Genomic DNA, 18,021 nt, shown 5'->3' on the forward strand with positions numbered 1-18,021 from the left:
ATATAGCTCATCCCATGAAAGAACTCTGATTGTTGCTGCTTGGATTCTGTACCATTAGGAGCATTGGGGGAAGTGGAGAGAACACCATGATTAAAAGGCCAGTGCAGCAGGACAGGAGTTCCTTAAAGGAGATGAAAGCAGGGGGATGGGACAGTATCTGTATACGACCAGACCTACAGCTACTACAGTCCACTTTGTGTGGTTTCATCTCTACAGACAATCCGCAGATATTTTTTTCCCCCCGAACCCCATCCTTTCTCCTAAGCTTACAGTACTGTGTTTCAGATTGCCTGGGGAATGTGCCATCCTTCCTCAAACTCCGGATGTCCCAAACTGCATTCACTTCCTCCATCCTGCTCCACCTGCATTATCCAGCGTGCCAACCTTGCTGTCAGTTCTGGGTCCTCTCTCTGCCCTATCCCCTCTTCTTCCTTCTCACTCCGTTGCTCTAGGTTAGGCCCTCACTCTGTCACACCTGTGCCTCTGAGCTGGTCTCCCACCTGCTCTCCCTTCCTCTGCTTTCCTCTTGATAATCTCACTCTCACCAGGTTTTTCTTTATCAATAACAATGGGGATCATACCAACCCCTTAAAAATCTTCAGGGACATCCCAGTACAAATAAAACTCCTCAGTCTTTCATTTAAAACACTTCATGATTTGGGGCCAACCTCCTTTTTAACCTAGCATATGAAGGCCTTTCACTCACCATATCCTTTAGCCAAACAGAATCACTTGCAATTCTCTACTCCCGTCCTGTGCTTCCCTCCATTCATCCCTTTGTCCACACTTTTTCCTCAGCTTGGAACATCTATGTTGCTTCCACCTCACTTGCTGTGTGACCTTGAGAAAATCCTTTACCCTTTCTGATTTTGTTTTTTTTTCCATCTGTTAAGCAGTGATCATAGTACTTACCTTACAGGTAAGTACTTACAGGTAAGTACTTACAGGTAAGTATTTACCTTACAGGACTGAACCATAAGAGCATATGGAAAGCAGCTGGCCCTACACTTGCCAGAGAAAGTATTGAACAGTAAGCTGCGTTTCCTCTTTTCCCCTTTTGGCCCTTCTCCCACATCTTCCAGATCTTGCTAACTCTCTTTCTTCCACCTTGATAACCTCCCCTGGATTGTCCCCTCACCAAAGCCTTCCCTTTTCTCTTTCCAGAGCTCTTCCTGCACATTCTATCGCAGCCCTCTCCCCCAAGCTGAGTTTCTTTACTTCAGTTCAGTGAACACTGAACGATACCCATAATGCGTTGGCATTGGCTACCTACAATGGATCAGACCTTGCCCCTGACCTCTCAAGGGTCCAGGCAATCCCCAAATTCCAGATGGTGTGATGACTGTTTGCATGCAGTCTCTCTCTTCTGCTGGCTGGATGTCTTTCCTTCAGCCAAGGTCCCAGCCTTAGGCAGAGGACACTAGTGAGCTAAGGCCCAGGGACATGCAGAATGATTAACTGATGAGCCCTTCACCCTCGTCTTCACTCCACTGTCCTCACGGACTCAGCCCTCTGCTCAGCTCCTCTGTGTGGATACTGTGTAGAAAGCGCCCTTTGCCCTTTACAGGATGGGGAAGGGAGAAGCTTGACACAGGCCCTGGGAGGCTGCTTCCCTTTCTATCTGCCACTCCTGCTGTCTCTCAGCCTCGACCCTCAGTGCCTGTTGTTCTCAGCCAGTTCCCCTGTGTCTCCCATGCCCTGTTCCCTCCATGGCTTCACCTGCTCCCTCCCTCACCCACTCATGCACATACAGGCATACCTTTTCCCATTTTTTCCTGCTTCTGTGATCCCATTTACCTTTAGTTTTTCTGCAGAAACATATAAAGCTGCATAATCGGGGAAACAGAGTTGTTAACGTTCATGCAGATGGTGGTTTTCAGGCTGAACATTGGAGACGGTAAATCAGTAGTTTGTCTTCTGGGGAAAGAGGATGGAGAAAGGCCCCTCAGAGAGCCGTGAGTAAGATGTGAGTCAGAGAGAACGGGGCCAAGGGGACGTTGTCACATCACTTCCCGTTAGTCAGGAAGGCGCCAGGTATTTCAGGGGGAGTTTCAGCTGTTGGACTGCCTATTATTCCCTACCCACACGAACACCTGGCCTTTATCCTTATCAAGGCAGTTCCTGGACCCCTTCAGCTTCTCCAGTTCATCAGCCTGCCCCTGGTGTAGGTACCCTTCTGCGGACCCTCTTACCTCCAAGGCCTTCATCCTAGCTTCTCTGCAGGTCCCAAATGGTCCCATTTCCTCCCAGTCCACTGACAAGGTTATCCTTCTTTTCTATGTATTTCAGACTGGGAGGGGTTCTCTTGAGCCAAAGGCTAACCCGTCCATGTGCGCTGGATCTCACTGCCTTCCATACAGCACATAAACACGCTCAAGCCCCTTCCCATTAAAAACAACCCTTAGAATCAATCTGGAGGTGAGAGCGAGGCACTGATATTTTTAAAACTTCCCAGGTGGTTCTAGTGTGTAGCCAGGGCTGAAAAAGATAAACAATTAAAATCCAAACTTCTTACCAAGCGAGGCATACATGGCTCTTCATAACTGACTCTTGCTGACATTTCCCCCTTAGCTATAAGACCTTTGGGCTGGAGCCACACCAAACTACCCAGAGCTCCCTAAACCTGCCACATCTCCTGCTTCTATGCCTTCACACACATGCTTCCCTCTGCCTGGAATACGTTCCCCTGCCTTCTAGAAAGCGTCCTTTAATGCTCAGCTTTGGTGTCATTTCTTTGAAGCCTTCAAGAACTAATCCCCACCTTGGGGTAAGGTGCCCCCCTTGGTGCTCTCTTAACTCTCTGGGTTTATCTCTGTGGGAATACCCACCACACGCTTCTGTAATTGTTAATTTATATGTCTGTCTTCTCGTCTAGACTGTGAGTATTTTGCAGTAACCCCAGGGCCATGGAGATACCATTTGGTAGGACCTCGGGTGGTCTATAGGTGGTCTATATCAGATATTTGAACACGCTTTCTCCTAGGACTAGGACAGGAACTGAAGGAAGTGAGTCTTTGGGCATGTTCATTCATGTAGTCAGTGGGCATTTACTGAGGGATTGCTGTGGTCATTTACCCGCGTGGTCCAGGTGAGTAATGGATAGTTGAAGTTCTCTATCTCTAACGGACCTCTGGAACTGTTTCATCATTTATAATAGTCGACTTTGTTCATCTCTAGATGGACACTTAGTCCAAAGCCCCTCAATAGTGCTCTCTGAACAGTGCTTTGCACACAGTAAGCATTTGGGAAATGTTTGTTAAATGAATGCTTATGAATCTACATACAAGTATATACCTTCTTGCTTCCCCCCTTGTCTATGATATGTCAAGATAGAAGCCATGCTGAGCACTTTACCTGGGTCATCTCCTTTAATCTTCACAACAATCATATGAGACAGGTACCGTTGTTCACATTTTATGGAGGTTCAGCCACTTACATTAAGTCATATAGGTACTAAGTGGAAGATTTAAATTCAGGCCTTTGGAGTTAGGTGTGACCCCAAAGCCACTGAAGTATACCTAACACAGTAAATATTTATTGACTCAACAGATAGTACCACCCCAAGGGAAGTAGAAAGTCTTTTGAATTCTTAATGTTTTCCCCACTTGACTCTGGGTCCCTTGACCTCTCTTCCACTTCACACATTTCTCATTCACTCTAATATTCCACAAACATTGTGGAGGGTCAAGTGAGTCTGACATTAGGCCAGATGCTAGAGGTACAGAGACAACTAAAACATAGTGAGGGGGCACGCAGATAACTGCATTGCAGGGAGATTGTGGAAGCGAAGGCAGGGACTGATTTATTGCCTGGGAGAGCGGCTTGTATCTTGTATTGAGTTAGGAGACAAGGCTTGGAGGGGTGGGGGGATATGAAAGACGCTGATATCCTTGGGGAACAGTTGAAGCATAGGACGTGGCCCAGGAGAATAGCACTGGTAGAATGGGAGGCTGAGGGCCAGATCAGGTAGCCCGTCGTGTACCATGCTAAGAAGTTTGAGCCTTTTGAATAGTTGAATTCTTTTGCCATTTCCTTTCAAGCATAGGTACTAATGGGCTAGATCATAGCTGTACTTTGGCTCTGACCTCTTAACTCTGAGACTAAACTTCCACATAGCTAGATCCCACCACCGAGGAACACATTATTTCTTCCAAACCACCACCTCCTCTGAATTCCACGTGTACATCATACAATCCTGTATGCAGTTATTAGCACTGTTTCAGGCGCTGCTGGAGATACAGATTTCATTTCGCAGAAACCTAGTCCTCACCCCCAGTAGTTCAGTCTACTTGGTGAGTGTGTGGGTGAGGGAAGGGAGAGCGCACGGAGCCAGACCACACAGCTAAGTGTACAGAGAGGGCCCAGCTGTCTTGGGGAAATCTCCAGTGTCTGCTTCTCCAATCCCGTCAGTTTCCAAACCTTCTTAGGTCAGGGTGCTCTCTCACCTGGTCTCCCCGCCAGTACCCTCATCTCACTGGATGCCAGAGCAAAGTGATTGGGCTAGGCAGTAAACCCCATGCAGGGACGGCACCTGCCTCGTTCATTGATGTTCCACCAGCACTTAACCCCGTACGTGGTCGAAAAATATGAGATGAATATTTAACAATACAGGTCTGATTGTAGCCTCCTCAACTCTTCAGTTTCTCCTCTGCTTCCAGAAGAAACCAAACTGCTCCATGTGGCCTTCAAGACCACTACATTCAGCCACAGCGGGCGTCGCTTCCCTCCTTTTCCTTCACTGCCTTGAAGGCCAGTGTAGCCAGTGATTCACTAACTGTTGCTGCCCCAGGCTACTTGCATTCGCCCACCTCCAGTCCACACAATCCTTTCAGCAACTCCTAACGCTAGGCTCATCCAGGCTTATGGGCTGGTAGGGAAGGCTTCCCCGCGCAGCCTCTCCCTCGGGCTGAGACCTCCCCGCTGCCCCAGTCCGCTCTCCGCACACACACAGGCTGCCTGCAGCCCACCCCTCCGGTCCCACCCTCTAGACAGGGAGCTCTTTGCGGGGAGGGCTGACCCTGGAACTTTTCCCAGGGTCCCAGGCCGGGTGGACCGGCCGCGAAAGAAGCTGTGTTGGTCTTGGTGGATAAACCCCCAGAGGGCCCAGAATGAGGCCATGCGCAGGCTGAACGTCAGGAAGGCGCAGGGTGCAACTGGGGCGGGCCGGGGCCAAGCCGCGCGAGCTGACGGAGATGGGAGGCGATGCGGCGGGAAGGGGTAGGGAGCAGGGGCTGGGCGTGCTTCCTGCCCGGGGCCCGGCGGCCCGCCCCCGCCCCCGCCCCCACCCCGCGGGCCCAGCAGAGACGGGGCTGGCCGGCCCCTCCTGCCTCAGCCCGCGGCCCAATCAGCGGGCGCCCCCCACCCGGCCCGCCCCCTCCCCCTCTGGTGACAGAAAGTCGGCCCAGCAGATGAGGAAGTGGCAGGCAGCCTGGCCCTGGGGACACCTCTCCGGCCCTGCTCCTTCCGAGCCCTCCACGACTGCCCGCCTGGCCCCCACTGGTGAGTCGGGACCTCCCAGGGCGGGCTCGCCACGTGCCCAGGCCCCTGCCCCGCTGGGCCGCCCGGCCTGCCCTGCCCTGCCCAGGCTGTGGGCGAGGCCGTTCCTGGGGAGGGTGGGTGGGAGGTCCCAGCTCTCCGGGGCTGGGCCTCCCCAGCAGCCTCCCTCCCGCCAGGCCCCCATTTGCTTGAACCTGGGCCTTCCTCTACCACCTCCTTCTCTTGCCCCTCTCCCCCTCTTACTCCTTCCAACCCTTGGCGCCCTTGTGCACCGCCACCGCCCCCTTCCTTTGCCTGTCTGCCTTTCCCTTTCATCCATCTGAAAGGAAGGAAGGACCAGACTGAGTTCCCCCACTGGGGACACACCCAGATTCAGCTCAGACTTGGGGAGAGGTCCTTCCAGAAGCCTCGAGCCACCCCTGACCTCCAGGGTGCATGCGTGTGTAGGCTGGGGGGAGGTGAACTTGGGGATGCTGGCTGAGAGAGCCTGGGAGATAACAAGCTGGCAAGCTCACATGGGCCGGGAGGAACTGTGTGTTAGATCACATGCTTCTGGGTAGGCCCTACCCCAGAATAAGCAGCCAACAAAAGTCTGATTGTGAATGAATGAATGAATGAATGAATGAAGAATGGTGACTGCCATCCGTGAAAAGAGAGCTGTGGGGGTGCCTGACCCAGGACAGGTATATGTCTGCACACAGTGTGGGTGATGTTGGGTTCGTTCACCTGCAGGTGGGCTGTGTGAGTTTATGTATGTGACCACATTCATCTGAGACTCAGACGTGTGAGGAAACCTGCGTTTGAGCACAAGCACTTGCACATGGTAATGCGGGTCCTGTGAAAGAGTGTGTGTGTGTTTGGGTGTGTTTGCCAGTGTGAACGTAGCTAGGAGCAGGCCTGAGTGTTAGAGACCATGCATGTCAAAGTCCCTGAAGACTTGTCCGGGTGGTCAGAGTGTCAGAGGAGGGCACTTGCAGCCTGCAGGAGCCAGGTGGGCTCTGCGTGCACGTGCGTGCTATAGCCGCTGGCGAGTTGTCGTTGGTGGCGGGGAGCTGTGACGGGCTGTGTGTATGGGAGGACTTGGAGCCTGACCTTGATGGGGCAGTTGTGGGTCGGCATGGAAGTTGGGGGAGCGTCTGTGACATGTGTGTGTGAGGGGCGCGTGTGCAGCCTCCGTAGCTGTGTCAGAAGGTGTGTTCTTCACTTAGTACCTGCACAGGTGCTTCTCTGGGTAGAGGGAGCCTGGCCGACCAGAGTGCAGGCAGCTCGCAGAGCATCTGCTGTCCTGGCTGTTCGGGGAACGCCTTGCCCCTCTGGGACTGCCTCGAGTCCCAGGCTGTCCTCCGCCTGGGCCAAGGCTTTTGTGTCCTGGTGAGCCCTCCCCCGACATTCCTTCAGGCTCTGAGGGGAAGAGGGCCTAGCCCATTATGACCCCCTACTTGAGGGAGGGGAAGATTCCTGAGACCTCCCCTACTCCCCACCTCCTCACATGCCACTCCCTGCCCCTCCCTGGGAGAGAAGGGTGATGGTACCCATTCTGAAGTAGGACAAACTGAGAATTTATGGCTAATTTAGGAGGGGATGCTGGGTGTGGGTTTTCAGCAGTTCTCTTTGGGCCAAGGCTAGGCCTGGGGCTGGCGTCCTGGGAGGTTTCTAGCCAAAACCTAGAACCTTAGCTCATCTGACTGGTCTGGGGTGGGCGGGTGGTGAGTCCTGAGCTTTACTTGGCTTTCTCAATCCTGGTGGGTCCCCCAGGTACTGACCTGTGGCCTGGACCCACCCTCCACCCCATGTGCAGTACAGCGGGGCGAGCAGAGGGCGGGGCTGCTGCCAGATCTAGTCAGACAGGTGGAGCCGCCAGGGCAGGAGTCTCAAAGAGCCAGGCTCCTGGAGAGGGAGGGTGAGAGGAGAGCTCCGGAGACGAGAGGAGAGGCTGGAGGTGAGAGCCAAGGAGGGCAGAGGAGAGCCCGAGGGGGTGACTCAGCAGGGGAGAGGACAGGAGGGACCATCCCGGGAGATGTGCATCCTGAAATGGGGCAGGAGAAGTTGAAGGGGAGGACCCCTGGAGAGAAGGAAGACTCCAGGGCTGGAGAGGTGAGGGACTGGCGAGGAAGGGAGAGGAGGTTCGTTCTGGAGGTGAGTTCCCTGTTGGTAGGAAGTAAGACTCTCTGGAAAGAGACCAGAAATTGAGAGTCCTCTTGTGGAAGAAGGGAGGGGAGGTCAGGAAGTAAAAATCTCTGGAGAGGAGCAGAGCGTGAGGAGAGGAGAGGAAGGTGTGGAGAGGAAGGGCGGAAGAGCCCTTCCCAGGCAGGCAGGGTATGCGGGAAGCAGATCCCACCCCCCACCCCGAGCGGCCTCCTCCTCACCCTAGTCCCCAGCAATTCCTTCCTCTCACTGCTCTGTCCTTTCTGCAATGAGGTGTTGGGAGTTGTCGCGTCTGGTCTGTGTCCTGTCTGTGGGTCAGGGGTGAAATTGGGGCGTGGGGGGAACACAGTCGGCCCTGTCTGACACCCATCCTCCCTACCTCGCCAGAGTCCTTAGCCAGGATGGAGGCTGTTGTGAACTTGTACCAGGAGATGATGAAGCATGCAGGTGAGATGCTGTCCTCCAACCCTTTCTCCCTCCCACCCTGGCATCCCTGGATCTAGGGCTGTCTCCTAATGGTGGAGAGTCCCTTCAAATCCCTTGACCCTTTGTGACCTGACCTCATGTCTGCACACCTGGTGGGGACCCTTTGTACTCTGTGACCCTTCCTGACTCCTTTGACCCTTATTCACAGATCCCCGGATCCAGGGCTACCCTCTGATGGGGTCCCCCCTGCTAATGACCTCTATCCTCCTGACCTACGTGTACTTCGTTCTTTCACTTGGGCCTCGCGTCATGGCCAATCGGAAGCCCTTCCAGCTCCGCAGCTTCATGGTTGTCTACAACTTCTCACTGGTGGCATTTTCCCTCTACATCGTCTATGAGGTGGGCCCCCAGGATGCCTAGGCTTTAATTCCTGCCGGCAGGATAAGGGGCAGGCCCTAGGGCCAGAGCATGGCATCTCCTTTCCAGAGAGGCTCAGCTCTATTTCTCCGTCTAGAGAACAGAAGAGACTTGGGGGAGGGAGGGAAGTCTGGCGGTCTAATCCACACCCCTTCATAGTTCCTGATGTCTGGCTGGCTGAGCACCTACACCTGGCGCTGTGACCCAGTGGACTTTTCCAACAATCCCGAGGCACTGAGGGTAAGTGGGGACGGAGGCCAGGTCCTTAGCAGCCTGGGGTTAGGAGCAGTTTGGATGTGCCCTGTGCTCATGAGCCAGTTTAGAGAGGCTCTTGGCGGTCCTAAGGCTGCCCTGACTTCTTACAGATGGTTCGAGTTGCCTGGCTCTTCCTGTTCTCCAAGTTCATTGAGCTGATGGACACGGTGAGTAGTTACATGAGATTCGAGAACTTATGGGGAGAAGGGAGTGAGAGGCCCTGGCTCTGAAACCCCTTACTCCACTCTTCTCTCAGGTGATCTTTATTCTCCGGAAGAAAGATGGACAGGTGACCTTCCTACATGTCTTCCACCACTCAGTGCTTCCCTGGAGCTGGTGGTGGGGGGTAAAATTTGCTCCAGGTGAGTGGTGAAGACCACGGGGGAGGAGGGACAGGCACTGGGGACCAGAGGCCCAACTCAGGTCCTGATTGTCCATGCACAGGAGGAATGGGCTCTTTCCACGCCATGATCAACTCCTCTGTGCACGTCATCATGTACCTGTACTATGGATTGTCTGCCCTTGGCCCTGTGGCTCAGCCCTACCTTTGGTGGAAAAAGCACATGACAGCTGTCCAGCTGGTGAGGGGCCTGAGCCTGACCTACAACCATCCCCTCAACATTCTGGTCTGGATCCTACCTTTAGCCAGCCTACTTCACCTTTGACCCCAGCCCTCCCTACTCAGCATTCTGTTTTTCTACCCCCTTTCCCTCCGGTCCTCTCACTGTGCCCTTTGACCCTTGCCTTTCTGTCCTAGATCCAGTTTGTCCTGGTCTCGCTGCACATCTCCCAGTACTACTTCATGCCCGGCTGTAACTACCAGTATCCAATCATCATCCATCTCATCTGGATGTACGGCACCATCTTCTTCTTGCTCTTCTCCAATTTCTGGTATCAGTCTTACACCAAAGGCAAGCGGCTGCCCCGTGTACTTCAGCAAAATGGAGCTCCAGGTACTGCCAAAGTCAAGGCTAACTGAGAAACATGGCCTAGCTAGGCGCCCACCTAAGTGCCTCAGGACTGCACCTCGGGCAGCATCTGTCATTGTCCTCCCCAGCTACACCTGTGACCAGGGCTTATGTGGTCAGGACTGAGCAGGTGACAGGTCCTCTGCTCCCCACAGCTGGTACACAGGGACCACTGCTTCCATTCCTCCTCTTCTGGCCAGCCCCAGGGACAAGGCCTCGTTGCCCTCTGCCACTCCAGAGCCAGGGGCCGAAAGGGCTGGACACTTATTTCCCCCTCCCTGCCTTACACGTGGGAGAGGAGCACTCAGGGCTGGTCCCCACCAGGGTCGTGTGGCCTTTTTCCTCACACTGAAGAGGTCAGCAATAATCTGTCACTGTGGACCCAGGCTCCCTCCTTCTCCACCCCACACTGAAGTAGGAGCTTCTTGGCCAAAGGTCAGGGTGGTGGGGGCCTGGGAATACAGCCTGTGGAGGCTGCTCACTCCTTTATGTCTTCATTAAAAGTGACAGAGGAAACCGCTGAGGCTGTGTGTGTACATGTGTGAATGGAGGAGGTGGGTACAAAGCCTGCCAGCCTGTCTGCAAACAGGAGGGATGGTCAAGGTGCCCACAGGATGGATGTTTCTAGCTCTCTGATCACAGTAGAGAGGAGCCCCGGGGAAGGCTGCTGGGACAGAGGTCATGCCAGGAGAAGAGGGAGACGTGACTTTATTAGAAAAGTAAAAAAAAAAAAAAAAAAAAGGCAAAAAACTGAGCTGAGTTGGTCCTTAACGGATGCCTTGGTGGATGAGGCTGCTTTTGGCTGCACTGGCCTTCTCCCGCTCCCGCCGCCGGGCAGCGTCCAACTCAAAGCAGCGCCACAGCCGCAGGGTCTCATCTGCTGCTGCTGACGCCACTGTGGCCCCATCTGGGCTCATGGTCAGACTAAGGACCCGGGCTGTGTGACCTGGGGCGTGAGGAGGGAAGAAGGGAGAGCAGTGCAAGTGAAGGTAGATACCTACAGCCTTCCAATTTTGAGAACTTGTTTATAACAGTCTGAGATAATTAACAATTCACACACTATAAAGTTCATCCTTTTAAAGTGTACAGTTCATTGGTTCCTAGTATATTCAGAGTTGTGCAACCATCACAACAGTAATTCCAGAATTTTTTCATCGCTCCATAAAGAAAGTCCTCATTACCCTCTCCCCTCAGCCTCTAGCAACCATTAATCTGTTTTCTCCCTCTCTGCATTTGCCTCTTCTGGACATTTCATATAAATAGTCATACAATACGTGCCCTTTTGTTTCTGGCTTCTGTCACTTAGCACCTACCTTTCAGCTCAGCCACCTTGGCCATGGTTGGGTACTTCCAAATAACCAGCTGGTTCTGGGCAAAGCCATGGCCTGAGATGAGCTCCTTGTAGTGGGGAGACCAGAGGATGGAGCACACCTGTGGAGAGGGAATGGCATGGGCATGACGTACATAGAGCCAACACTACTCAAATCAGAACCAAGTCCACCGTGGTGTTAGCCACCCTACCAGGTGCTACGGACTCAGACTTGAATGACTGTAGTCCTTACAAAAGCCTTTGGAGAGTTATAACTGTTATTCACTTTACAGATCAGGAATCAAGCAGAAGGAAGTTCAGCGAGTTGCTTAAGATCACATGCAAGTTAAGTTAGTAGGAGGCAGAGCCAGAATTTGAACCTGAGCCCAAGGTTAGAATGAAGGCTGCATGTGCTGGGCAAGGGGGTGGCAAGAGGAAGCTGCAGTGCTTGCAGGGAGACACACCAGCAAGGGCCTCTAAAGCATTTGGATTATATACTGTAGGTGATAGGGAGCCCTTGCAGGGTTTAAAGAGGACAGAAACAGACCACCCAGACCAGTGTAGAGGACAGACTGGAAGAGATATGAAAAGAGGACAGACTGGAAGAGATATGAAAAGACCAGTGCTGTGAGCCTCCACTGGGGAGAAGGATGAGGCTGAGGGGAGGGGACACGTGTAAATGATATTCTGAGGTAAAACTGAGACATCTTGGTGACTAGGTGGGGAGGATGAAAGATTCTAGGTTTTTCAGATTTCTGAGTGGTGTCCCTCACAACAACATAGGAGGATGAGGAATGCATTTCAGGGAGGCAAGGAGAAGTGACAAGTTTAATTTGGGACATATTAGGGTGGTGCCACCTATAGCACATGGCGTTAGAGACAAGCTCTCTGTGGACTGTTAGAAATGTGGGTCTGGAGCTCATGAGTGAGAGCTGAGTTAGAAGTTTGGAAACCATCAGGGTATAGCATCGGTGAAGCCACTGGAGGGGACATGGTTGCCCAGAAGGCTATATAGAATTAAGATCGCATCTGGGAGTGAGAGGCTGGAATAAGGAAGACTACCTGGGAATGGGCATCCACAGCACTCAGACAGGCCCCAGAGCAGACGTTCCAGATACGAATGTGTCGATCACTTGTGCCCCCTCCAGTTGCCAGGACATTGGGCTGCCAGGGACACCAAGCTACAGCCTAGGTGTGATAAAAAGTTGGGGTCAGCAGGTACTAGAGCTAGACACAGAGCTATAGGGCTCACAGATTAACCCAGTCCAATGCCACCATCCCATGTCCCCAGAGGTTCTGAGTGAGAGTCTGCAGAGGCCCAGCCCAGCCCCACTCTCACCTTGACAGCCCCTTGATGCTGGGTGAATGTCTGCAGAGGAACCCAGCCACCTTCTCCAGGAGCACTAGGCCACACGTTGACCAAGTTATCGTTGCCGCCACTGGCTAAATGTCGTCCATCTGGGGCCCAGCGCAGCCCACACACTTCCTGGCTGTGGCCACTCAATGTGGCCACATGGTGTTCTGCTACCCTAACATCATGGTGGTGGATGTGGCCAGAGCGTGAGCCACTGCAGGAGGAAAGAAGGGAATCAGGTCCTATAGCAGTGCCAAACGCCACCAGCAGGCCAGAGCTGCTTCAGTTCAGAGGTGTACAGTCCGGGGAGAGGGGGCCAAAATCATAGACTGATTTTGTAACAGACTAGCAAAAACCACTAACCTGGACAGGATATAGCTATTCCAACAGAGGGAGCCCACTCGGGCAGAATGACTGGTCATGTTTCGAAGCCGTTTCTGCTGTTGCACATCCCATAGCTGCAGAGAGAGAAGACCATGAAGACCAGGGCTTGGCATTAACATCCTCCTGCTGGGCAAGATCCCTGGGGGTCTTGTTCTGGGGAACAATAGAGCTGCAGCACAGGGACAAGTCTCACCTGCACCTCAGCACTGCTGGTGCCCACAGCCAGGTAGTTGCCCTCTTTGATCCAGGCCACAGAAGATATATAGTCCCCAGGCTGCTCCAATTGCAGCAGCTGCAGGATGTCACCAGAGCTAGCACTCCACAAGTACACACTGTTGTCCAAAGCCACAGCCAGTACATTCCCAGAGCTCCAATCCACAAGGTTCAGGTCTGCCAGAGGGGGAAGGGAAGAGCATGAGCTTTCTAGTTTGCCTAGTCCCTCTCTCTCCCTTTTTCTCCATCCACCGGTCAGGGAGAAGGCTGCACTTACAGTAGTCATTCCGGATTTCAGGGGCGTCCAGGATCCGGTCTGGCAGGGAAGGAATGTAACGGCAGGTCTTCCTGCTGGAGCTGGGCGTGGCCTTCTGGCTATAGAGCACTTTCAGTCTGTTCTGGTAACCTGTAGCAACGGAGTAGGTCTAGACATTGGGAGAATTGACACCTCCCCCTGCCCCTAACCAGGAAGGCCAGAGAAGCACCTTCACTCCTCTCAGTCTTAGGTGGGAAGAGCCATCTCATCTATCCCGAGCCCTGGGGATGGAATGACACCTCCCTCCAAGAGCTGAAAACTTCAGGTCTTACCCTCTGGGGCATTTTGTGGTTTTCCACTGAGCCGAAGGATCTTGGCTTCCTCCACATCAAAACCGTTCAGGTTCAAAGCCCATGCTTTCTGATGTTCCTGGCACATAAGGGTGGTGGTGAGGTGGTGGTATCATCCAGATTATACAGATCGGTTTCCTGCCTTAAGCCCCCCTGGGACACATACCTTCTTGGTGGGCATCTGACTGTCTTCGGGCTGGTTCTCCTTGCTCAGCAGGAAGCTAGCGACCTCCATCTGGGAAGCACTGCGATGGGGGATATAGCGGTCACCGCCAGGTTTGCTGGGAGTGGTCTGATTCTTGGAGCTGGATTTGCCTGGGGCAGGGAGAGGGAAGTCAGACTGTCACAACAGGCTCCCATGGGAGCAGTCGTGAAGGCTGTTCTCAGCCCTTCCCTCTTCCTGACCGCGTCCCGCCGCACCCTACTGACCGGGAGTTCGGCCCGGGGTCCTGCCGGCACTGTGGGATCGGTTGGCTGCCCGCATAGGCGAGGGGGCCGGCCCCGCGGCTTCCTTCGCCTTGCGCTGCCAGCGCGCAGGGGGTGCATTGGGGATGGGTGTATCCAGCTGCAGCAGCGAGTGCAGGTCACTCTCGAACACGAACTGGGCCATGGGAGTGTCTGGAGGGGGAGGGTTACCCACTGAGCCCCGGAGGAAGAAAGGCGACCGTGCTCTGGGACAGCCGACCACACAGGGCCACCCCCGGCCGCAGCCCCTCCCAGCCCGGCACCCCCGGCCGCGGCCTCACCCCGGTTCGCTCGGCCCAGCCGCCTCTCACCGTCAGCTCAAAGCAGACTCCGATTCCAGACCGGCCTTAGCAGTGCGGATTTACACTTCTTAAACTCTCCGCTCCGAGCACTCATTGGCTCCTTCAAAACCCAACCGTCGCAACAGTCGCCCTTGCCCATTGGCCTCCACGGCACAGGGGGCGGGTCTTCCGGGGCAAGTCGCAGATCTCACGGGAGTCCAGCAGTGGAGCGGGGTTTGAAGGGTGGGAGAGAGGCAAAGGCAGGTCCTGCGCCACCAGGTGTCGGAAAGCGGGGCTGGGCTGGGCGGGGCGGGGCGCGTCGCGTCGCGTCGCGTCTGGGGGCGGGGCCTGAGCTGCGTGCATTCCCCAGTCGCTTCCATTCATTCCTCAGCCTCCCCGCACCCGCCCTTCACGCTTAACTCTGCTTGTGGATCGTGTTTATGATACAAAGTGCAGGACTCGGCGTAATGACCTAAAGCACTTGAGCCTTTTTAGAGGAGGTTACATGCAGTGGCCGGCCGGCCAGCCGGCCCGCGGGCAGGGAGGCCGGGGCAGGAGTTGATTGAGCGGCTTAGAAACAGAAAGAAGGCGGGAGCGTCCACTGTTAGCTTAGTGCCTGCGGAAACACTGATAGGAAGGAAGTTGCTCATTTGTTTGTTTTTAAAAACTGTTTTGTTTGTTGTTGTTTTACAAACAAGGAAAATGAGGCTGAAAGAGGGGTGAATTCCTTATGGTCAAGAAAAAAGATCAGGATTCAGGATTCAGATCTGCCTATCTGGGAGATAAGATTGGACTGCCCTGCGAGGGAAACAGGGGCTCACCCCCATGGGGCTTTAGAGATGTCAGGAATTTTAGAGATCCGCTAGTCTAATCTGCACATGGTGCACCCTCCCCATCCCAGCAACATACCCATATTTTACAGGTGAAGAAACCGCGGCTCAAGAAAGGACTTGCCCGAGGTCCCATGTTGTTAGGAGTCCAGGCCTGACTCCCATTCAATCCGTGCTCTAATAATGACTTCAGTGAATTGTATGATATGCTTAGAGGTGAAGCAACAATAATAAAAATAATCATGGGTACCATTTCCTGGCCATCTGCTAACTGCGGTATTTAAACAGTTTACATACATTACTGCGTTTAATCCTTAATCCCATAAAGCAGATGCTTTACTCCCTTTTTACAAAAAAAGAAACCTGGTCAGGGAAAGGTTTGAAACTTGCCCAAAGGCATACAGGCCATAGTAATTAGTGGAGCCAAACTATCTAACGAACCTCAGCAATCTAACCATATGCTACACTACCCCAGTGAGAGGCTAGAAAAAAATCGCGTTTTCAATCATTAGCCTAAGGTCAACTCTGATGATGACAGAGAAAATTTGGGGGCCTTTAACCCAAATGATATTGTTATTATTTTTAATTTTGAAGCATTCATGCTGTCTCTTTCCAATTACTTTGGAAAACAAGGAGTTAGATATCCTGGGGTTTGGAAATGGGGAGTCCCTGAACCCCAGAGGACATAGAAAGTTCAGGCTGGTCAGGGCCTTCAATGTTAAGCTAAGGAATTTGGACTTTATCTGCCAGGCATTGTGGAGTCAGTGAGTTTCTGTGCAGGTAAGGGCCAAACAAAACATTTCTGAGGGCAGAACATAGCGAGCAATTTGCAGCTTCTGGTGTAAGGGTCACTGTAGAGGAAAAGAACAACAGGGTAAATGAGAGTACAACTTCAGGGAATTTGAACATTTAAAAATAAAGGAATGAAAGAAGCCAGTGGAGATTATAACTGACATGGACCTTGAAGTTGGAGGGATTCTAATATGATACAAAATGGTCAAATAGAGTGATGACAGAAAAGGTCAGAGTTGGCTATTGGGAAACAAATCTTCGGTGACCTTGGAGAGAAAGGGATCAGGTGAGGTGGTGCTTGGGTTCTGTTTGGAAGGGGTTGCAGAAAGAAGGGTGGGGAGAATGTGGAGGCAGCAAGCATGGGCTACTTGTATAAGAAATTTGGGAGTGAAAAAGAGGGTAGTGCATGGGAGCTGGAGGGAATGCCAGCATCAAGATGCCTATGCATCTTTGAAGGTGAAGAGCCAAAGGAGATGGAAGAGGGTAGAACAAGCACCTTGCCCAGGAAGAAAGGGGATACAAAACACAGGCAGCTTTTTCAGTCTAGGGGAGAAAGATTAATTCCTCTTAGGCTGGAGGGAAGGAGAACAAGGCTTTAGAGATAGATAATTAGAGGCTGAGGAGCTGCTTGGATTGGGGAACTCCCACCGGAAGGACCTGAATGTAGGGAAGCAGAGGACATGGAGGGAATAAAATATAGGTGATATTCAGCGGGTGGAACAGCCCAGTTGGGATAAAAATAAAGATAACCCTGTAGGGACTACCCTGGTGGCTCAGTGGTTAAGAATCCGCCTGCCAATGCAGGGGACACGGGTTTGATCCTTGGTCCGGGAAGATCCCACATGCCCGCAGAGCAACAAAGCCCGTGCGTCACAACTACTGAGCCTGCACCCTAGAGCCCGTGAGCCACAACTACTGAGCCCGCGTGCCACATCTACTGAAGCCCACACACCTAGAGCCTGTGCTCCGCAATAAGAAGCCCACGCACGCACTGCAACGAAGAGTAGCCCCCCGCTCGCCACAACTAGAGAAAGCTCGCACGCAGCAACGAAGACCCAATGCAGCCAAAAATTAATTAAAAAAAAAAAGATAACCCTGGGCTTCCCTGGTGGCGCAGTGGTTGAGAGTCCGCCTGCCGCTGCAGGGGACGCGGGTTTGTGCCCCGGTCCAGGAAGATCCCACATGTTGCGGAGCGGCTGCGCCCGTGAGCCATGACCGCTGAGCCTGCGCGTCCGGAGCCTGTGCTCTGCAACAGGAGAGGCCACAACAGTGAGAGGCCTGCATACCGCAAAAAAAAAAAAAAAAAGATAACCCTGTAAACACTGACTATTTACTATATGCATGGCATTGTGTTAACACCGTTAATCCTCACACGGGGGAAATAGTAGAAGAGAACGAGATCAGTTCTGAAGGGTCAAGCTAAAGATTTAGAGGTAAGGAGTGAGCAAGGAGTGAGATGAACAGGAAGATCAATCTAGAGGCAACATACAGGTTGGATTTAGGGGGAGAGACTGGAGGCAGAGATATTAGGTAGAGGTAGGTAGTAATAGCTCAGTGGAGATGGAGAAGAGGAGGCCGAATTTAGGAAGTATAAGGGGTCAGGACATGATGGCTGAATCGGTGTAAAGGTGGGAGGTTCAGTGGTTTGGATCTCAATCCTAGTTTTGAGTCCCTAGGAGTAGAGTTGGAGCCTTGAACGTGGCTTGGGGAAGGAATTATGGAAAGTGAGTATACCGGATGTCATCCATTTGTCCCATCCAGGTCCACTCTTCATCCTCTACTCTGCCCTGTGCCCTGTGAGGCTGACTCATATGGCCTGCGTCAATGGACTCCCTTGGGCTCTGGTTTCTGTTTGTATTCCACCAATGGGAGGATGTTATGGGTTAAATTGTGTCTCTCCCCGCCAAAATTTATACGTTGCATACTTAAGCCCCAGTACTTCAGAGTGTGACCTTACTTGGAAATAAGGTCACTCCAGGTATAATTAGTTGACTTGAGGTCATTTAGGTGGGCCCTAATCCAGTATGACTGGTGTCCTTGTAAACTGGAAAAGTTTGGACACAGACACACACAGGGAGAA

General features: G+C 52.8%; 2 protein-coding genes across 8 annotated transcripts; one reads left to right on the plus strand and one right to left on the minus strand.

Annotated features, from left to right (window-relative positions):
- The first annotated feature begins 5,348 nt into the window (after positions 1 to 5,348).
- On the plus strand, positions 5,349 to 10,230 carry ELOVL1 (ELOVL fatty acid elongase 1). Of its 5 annotated transcripts, XM_029230430.1 has the most exons (10): positions 5,399 to 5,499; positions 6,229 to 6,319; positions 6,705 to 6,867; positions 8,029 to 8,088; positions 8,276 to 8,466; positions 8,644 to 8,724; positions 8,850 to 8,906; positions 8,996 to 9,101; positions 9,184 to 9,320; positions 9,497 to 10,225. In XM_029230430.1, the coding sequence occupies exons 4-10, from the start codon at positions 8,043 to 8,045 to the stop codon at positions 9,716 to 9,718; spliced, it is 840 nt and encodes a 279-aa protein (XP_029086263.1). In that variant the 5' UTR covers positions 5,399 to 5,499; positions 6,229 to 6,319; positions 6,705 to 6,867; positions 8,029 to 8,042; the 3' UTR covers positions 9,719 to 10,225. The 5 variants fall into 5 exon arrangements, with proteins under 5 accessions (XP_029086262.1, XP_029086263.1, XP_029086265.1 ...); XM_029230432.1 differs by lacking the exon at positions 6,229 to 6,319 and having other exon boundaries at positions 5,421 to 5,499; XM_029230433.1 differs by lacking the exon at positions 6,705 to 6,867 and having other exon boundaries at positions 5,449 to 5,499.
- Positions 10,223 to 14,429, minus strand: CDC20 (cell division cycle 20). 3 transcript variants are annotated; one of them, XM_029230426.1, is made up of 11 exons: positions 14,350 to 14,429; positions 14,003 to 14,191; positions 13,740 to 13,888; positions 13,556 to 13,652; positions 13,245 to 13,373; positions 12,948 to 13,144; positions 12,734 to 12,828; positions 12,356 to 12,584; positions 12,079 to 12,204; positions 11,021 to 11,138; positions 10,400 to 10,653 (listed from the first exon to the last, which is right to left on the minus strand). In XM_029230426.1, the coding sequence occupies exons 2-11, from the start codon at positions 14,181 to 14,183 to the stop codon at positions 10,475 to 10,477; spliced, it is 1,500 nt and encodes a 499-aa protein (XP_029086259.1). In that variant the 5' UTR covers positions 14,184 to 14,191; positions 14,350 to 14,429; the 3' UTR covers positions 10,400 to 10,474. The 3 variants fall into 3 exon arrangements, with proteins under 3 accessions (XP_029086261.1, XP_029086259.1, XP_029086260.1); XM_029230427.1 differs by having other exon boundaries at positions 10,401 to 10,653; positions 14,320 to 14,367; XM_029230428.1 differs by lacking the exon at positions 14,003 to 14,191 and having other exon boundaries at positions 10,223 to 10,653; positions 13,740 to 13,818; positions 14,350 to 14,378.
- Between the last annotated feature and the right edge of the window lie 3,592 nt (positions 14,430 to 18,021).

The sequence above is a fragment of the Monodon monoceros genome, unplaced genomic scaffold (genome assembly GCF_005190385.1).
Source record: "Monodon monoceros isolate NGI ecotype Baffin Bay Population unplaced genomic scaffold, NGI_Narwhal_1 Super_Scaffold_18, whole genome shotgun sequence".
Lineage (NCBI taxonomy): Eukaryota > Metazoa > Chordata > Mammalia > Artiodactyla > Monodontidae > Monodon > Monodon monoceros.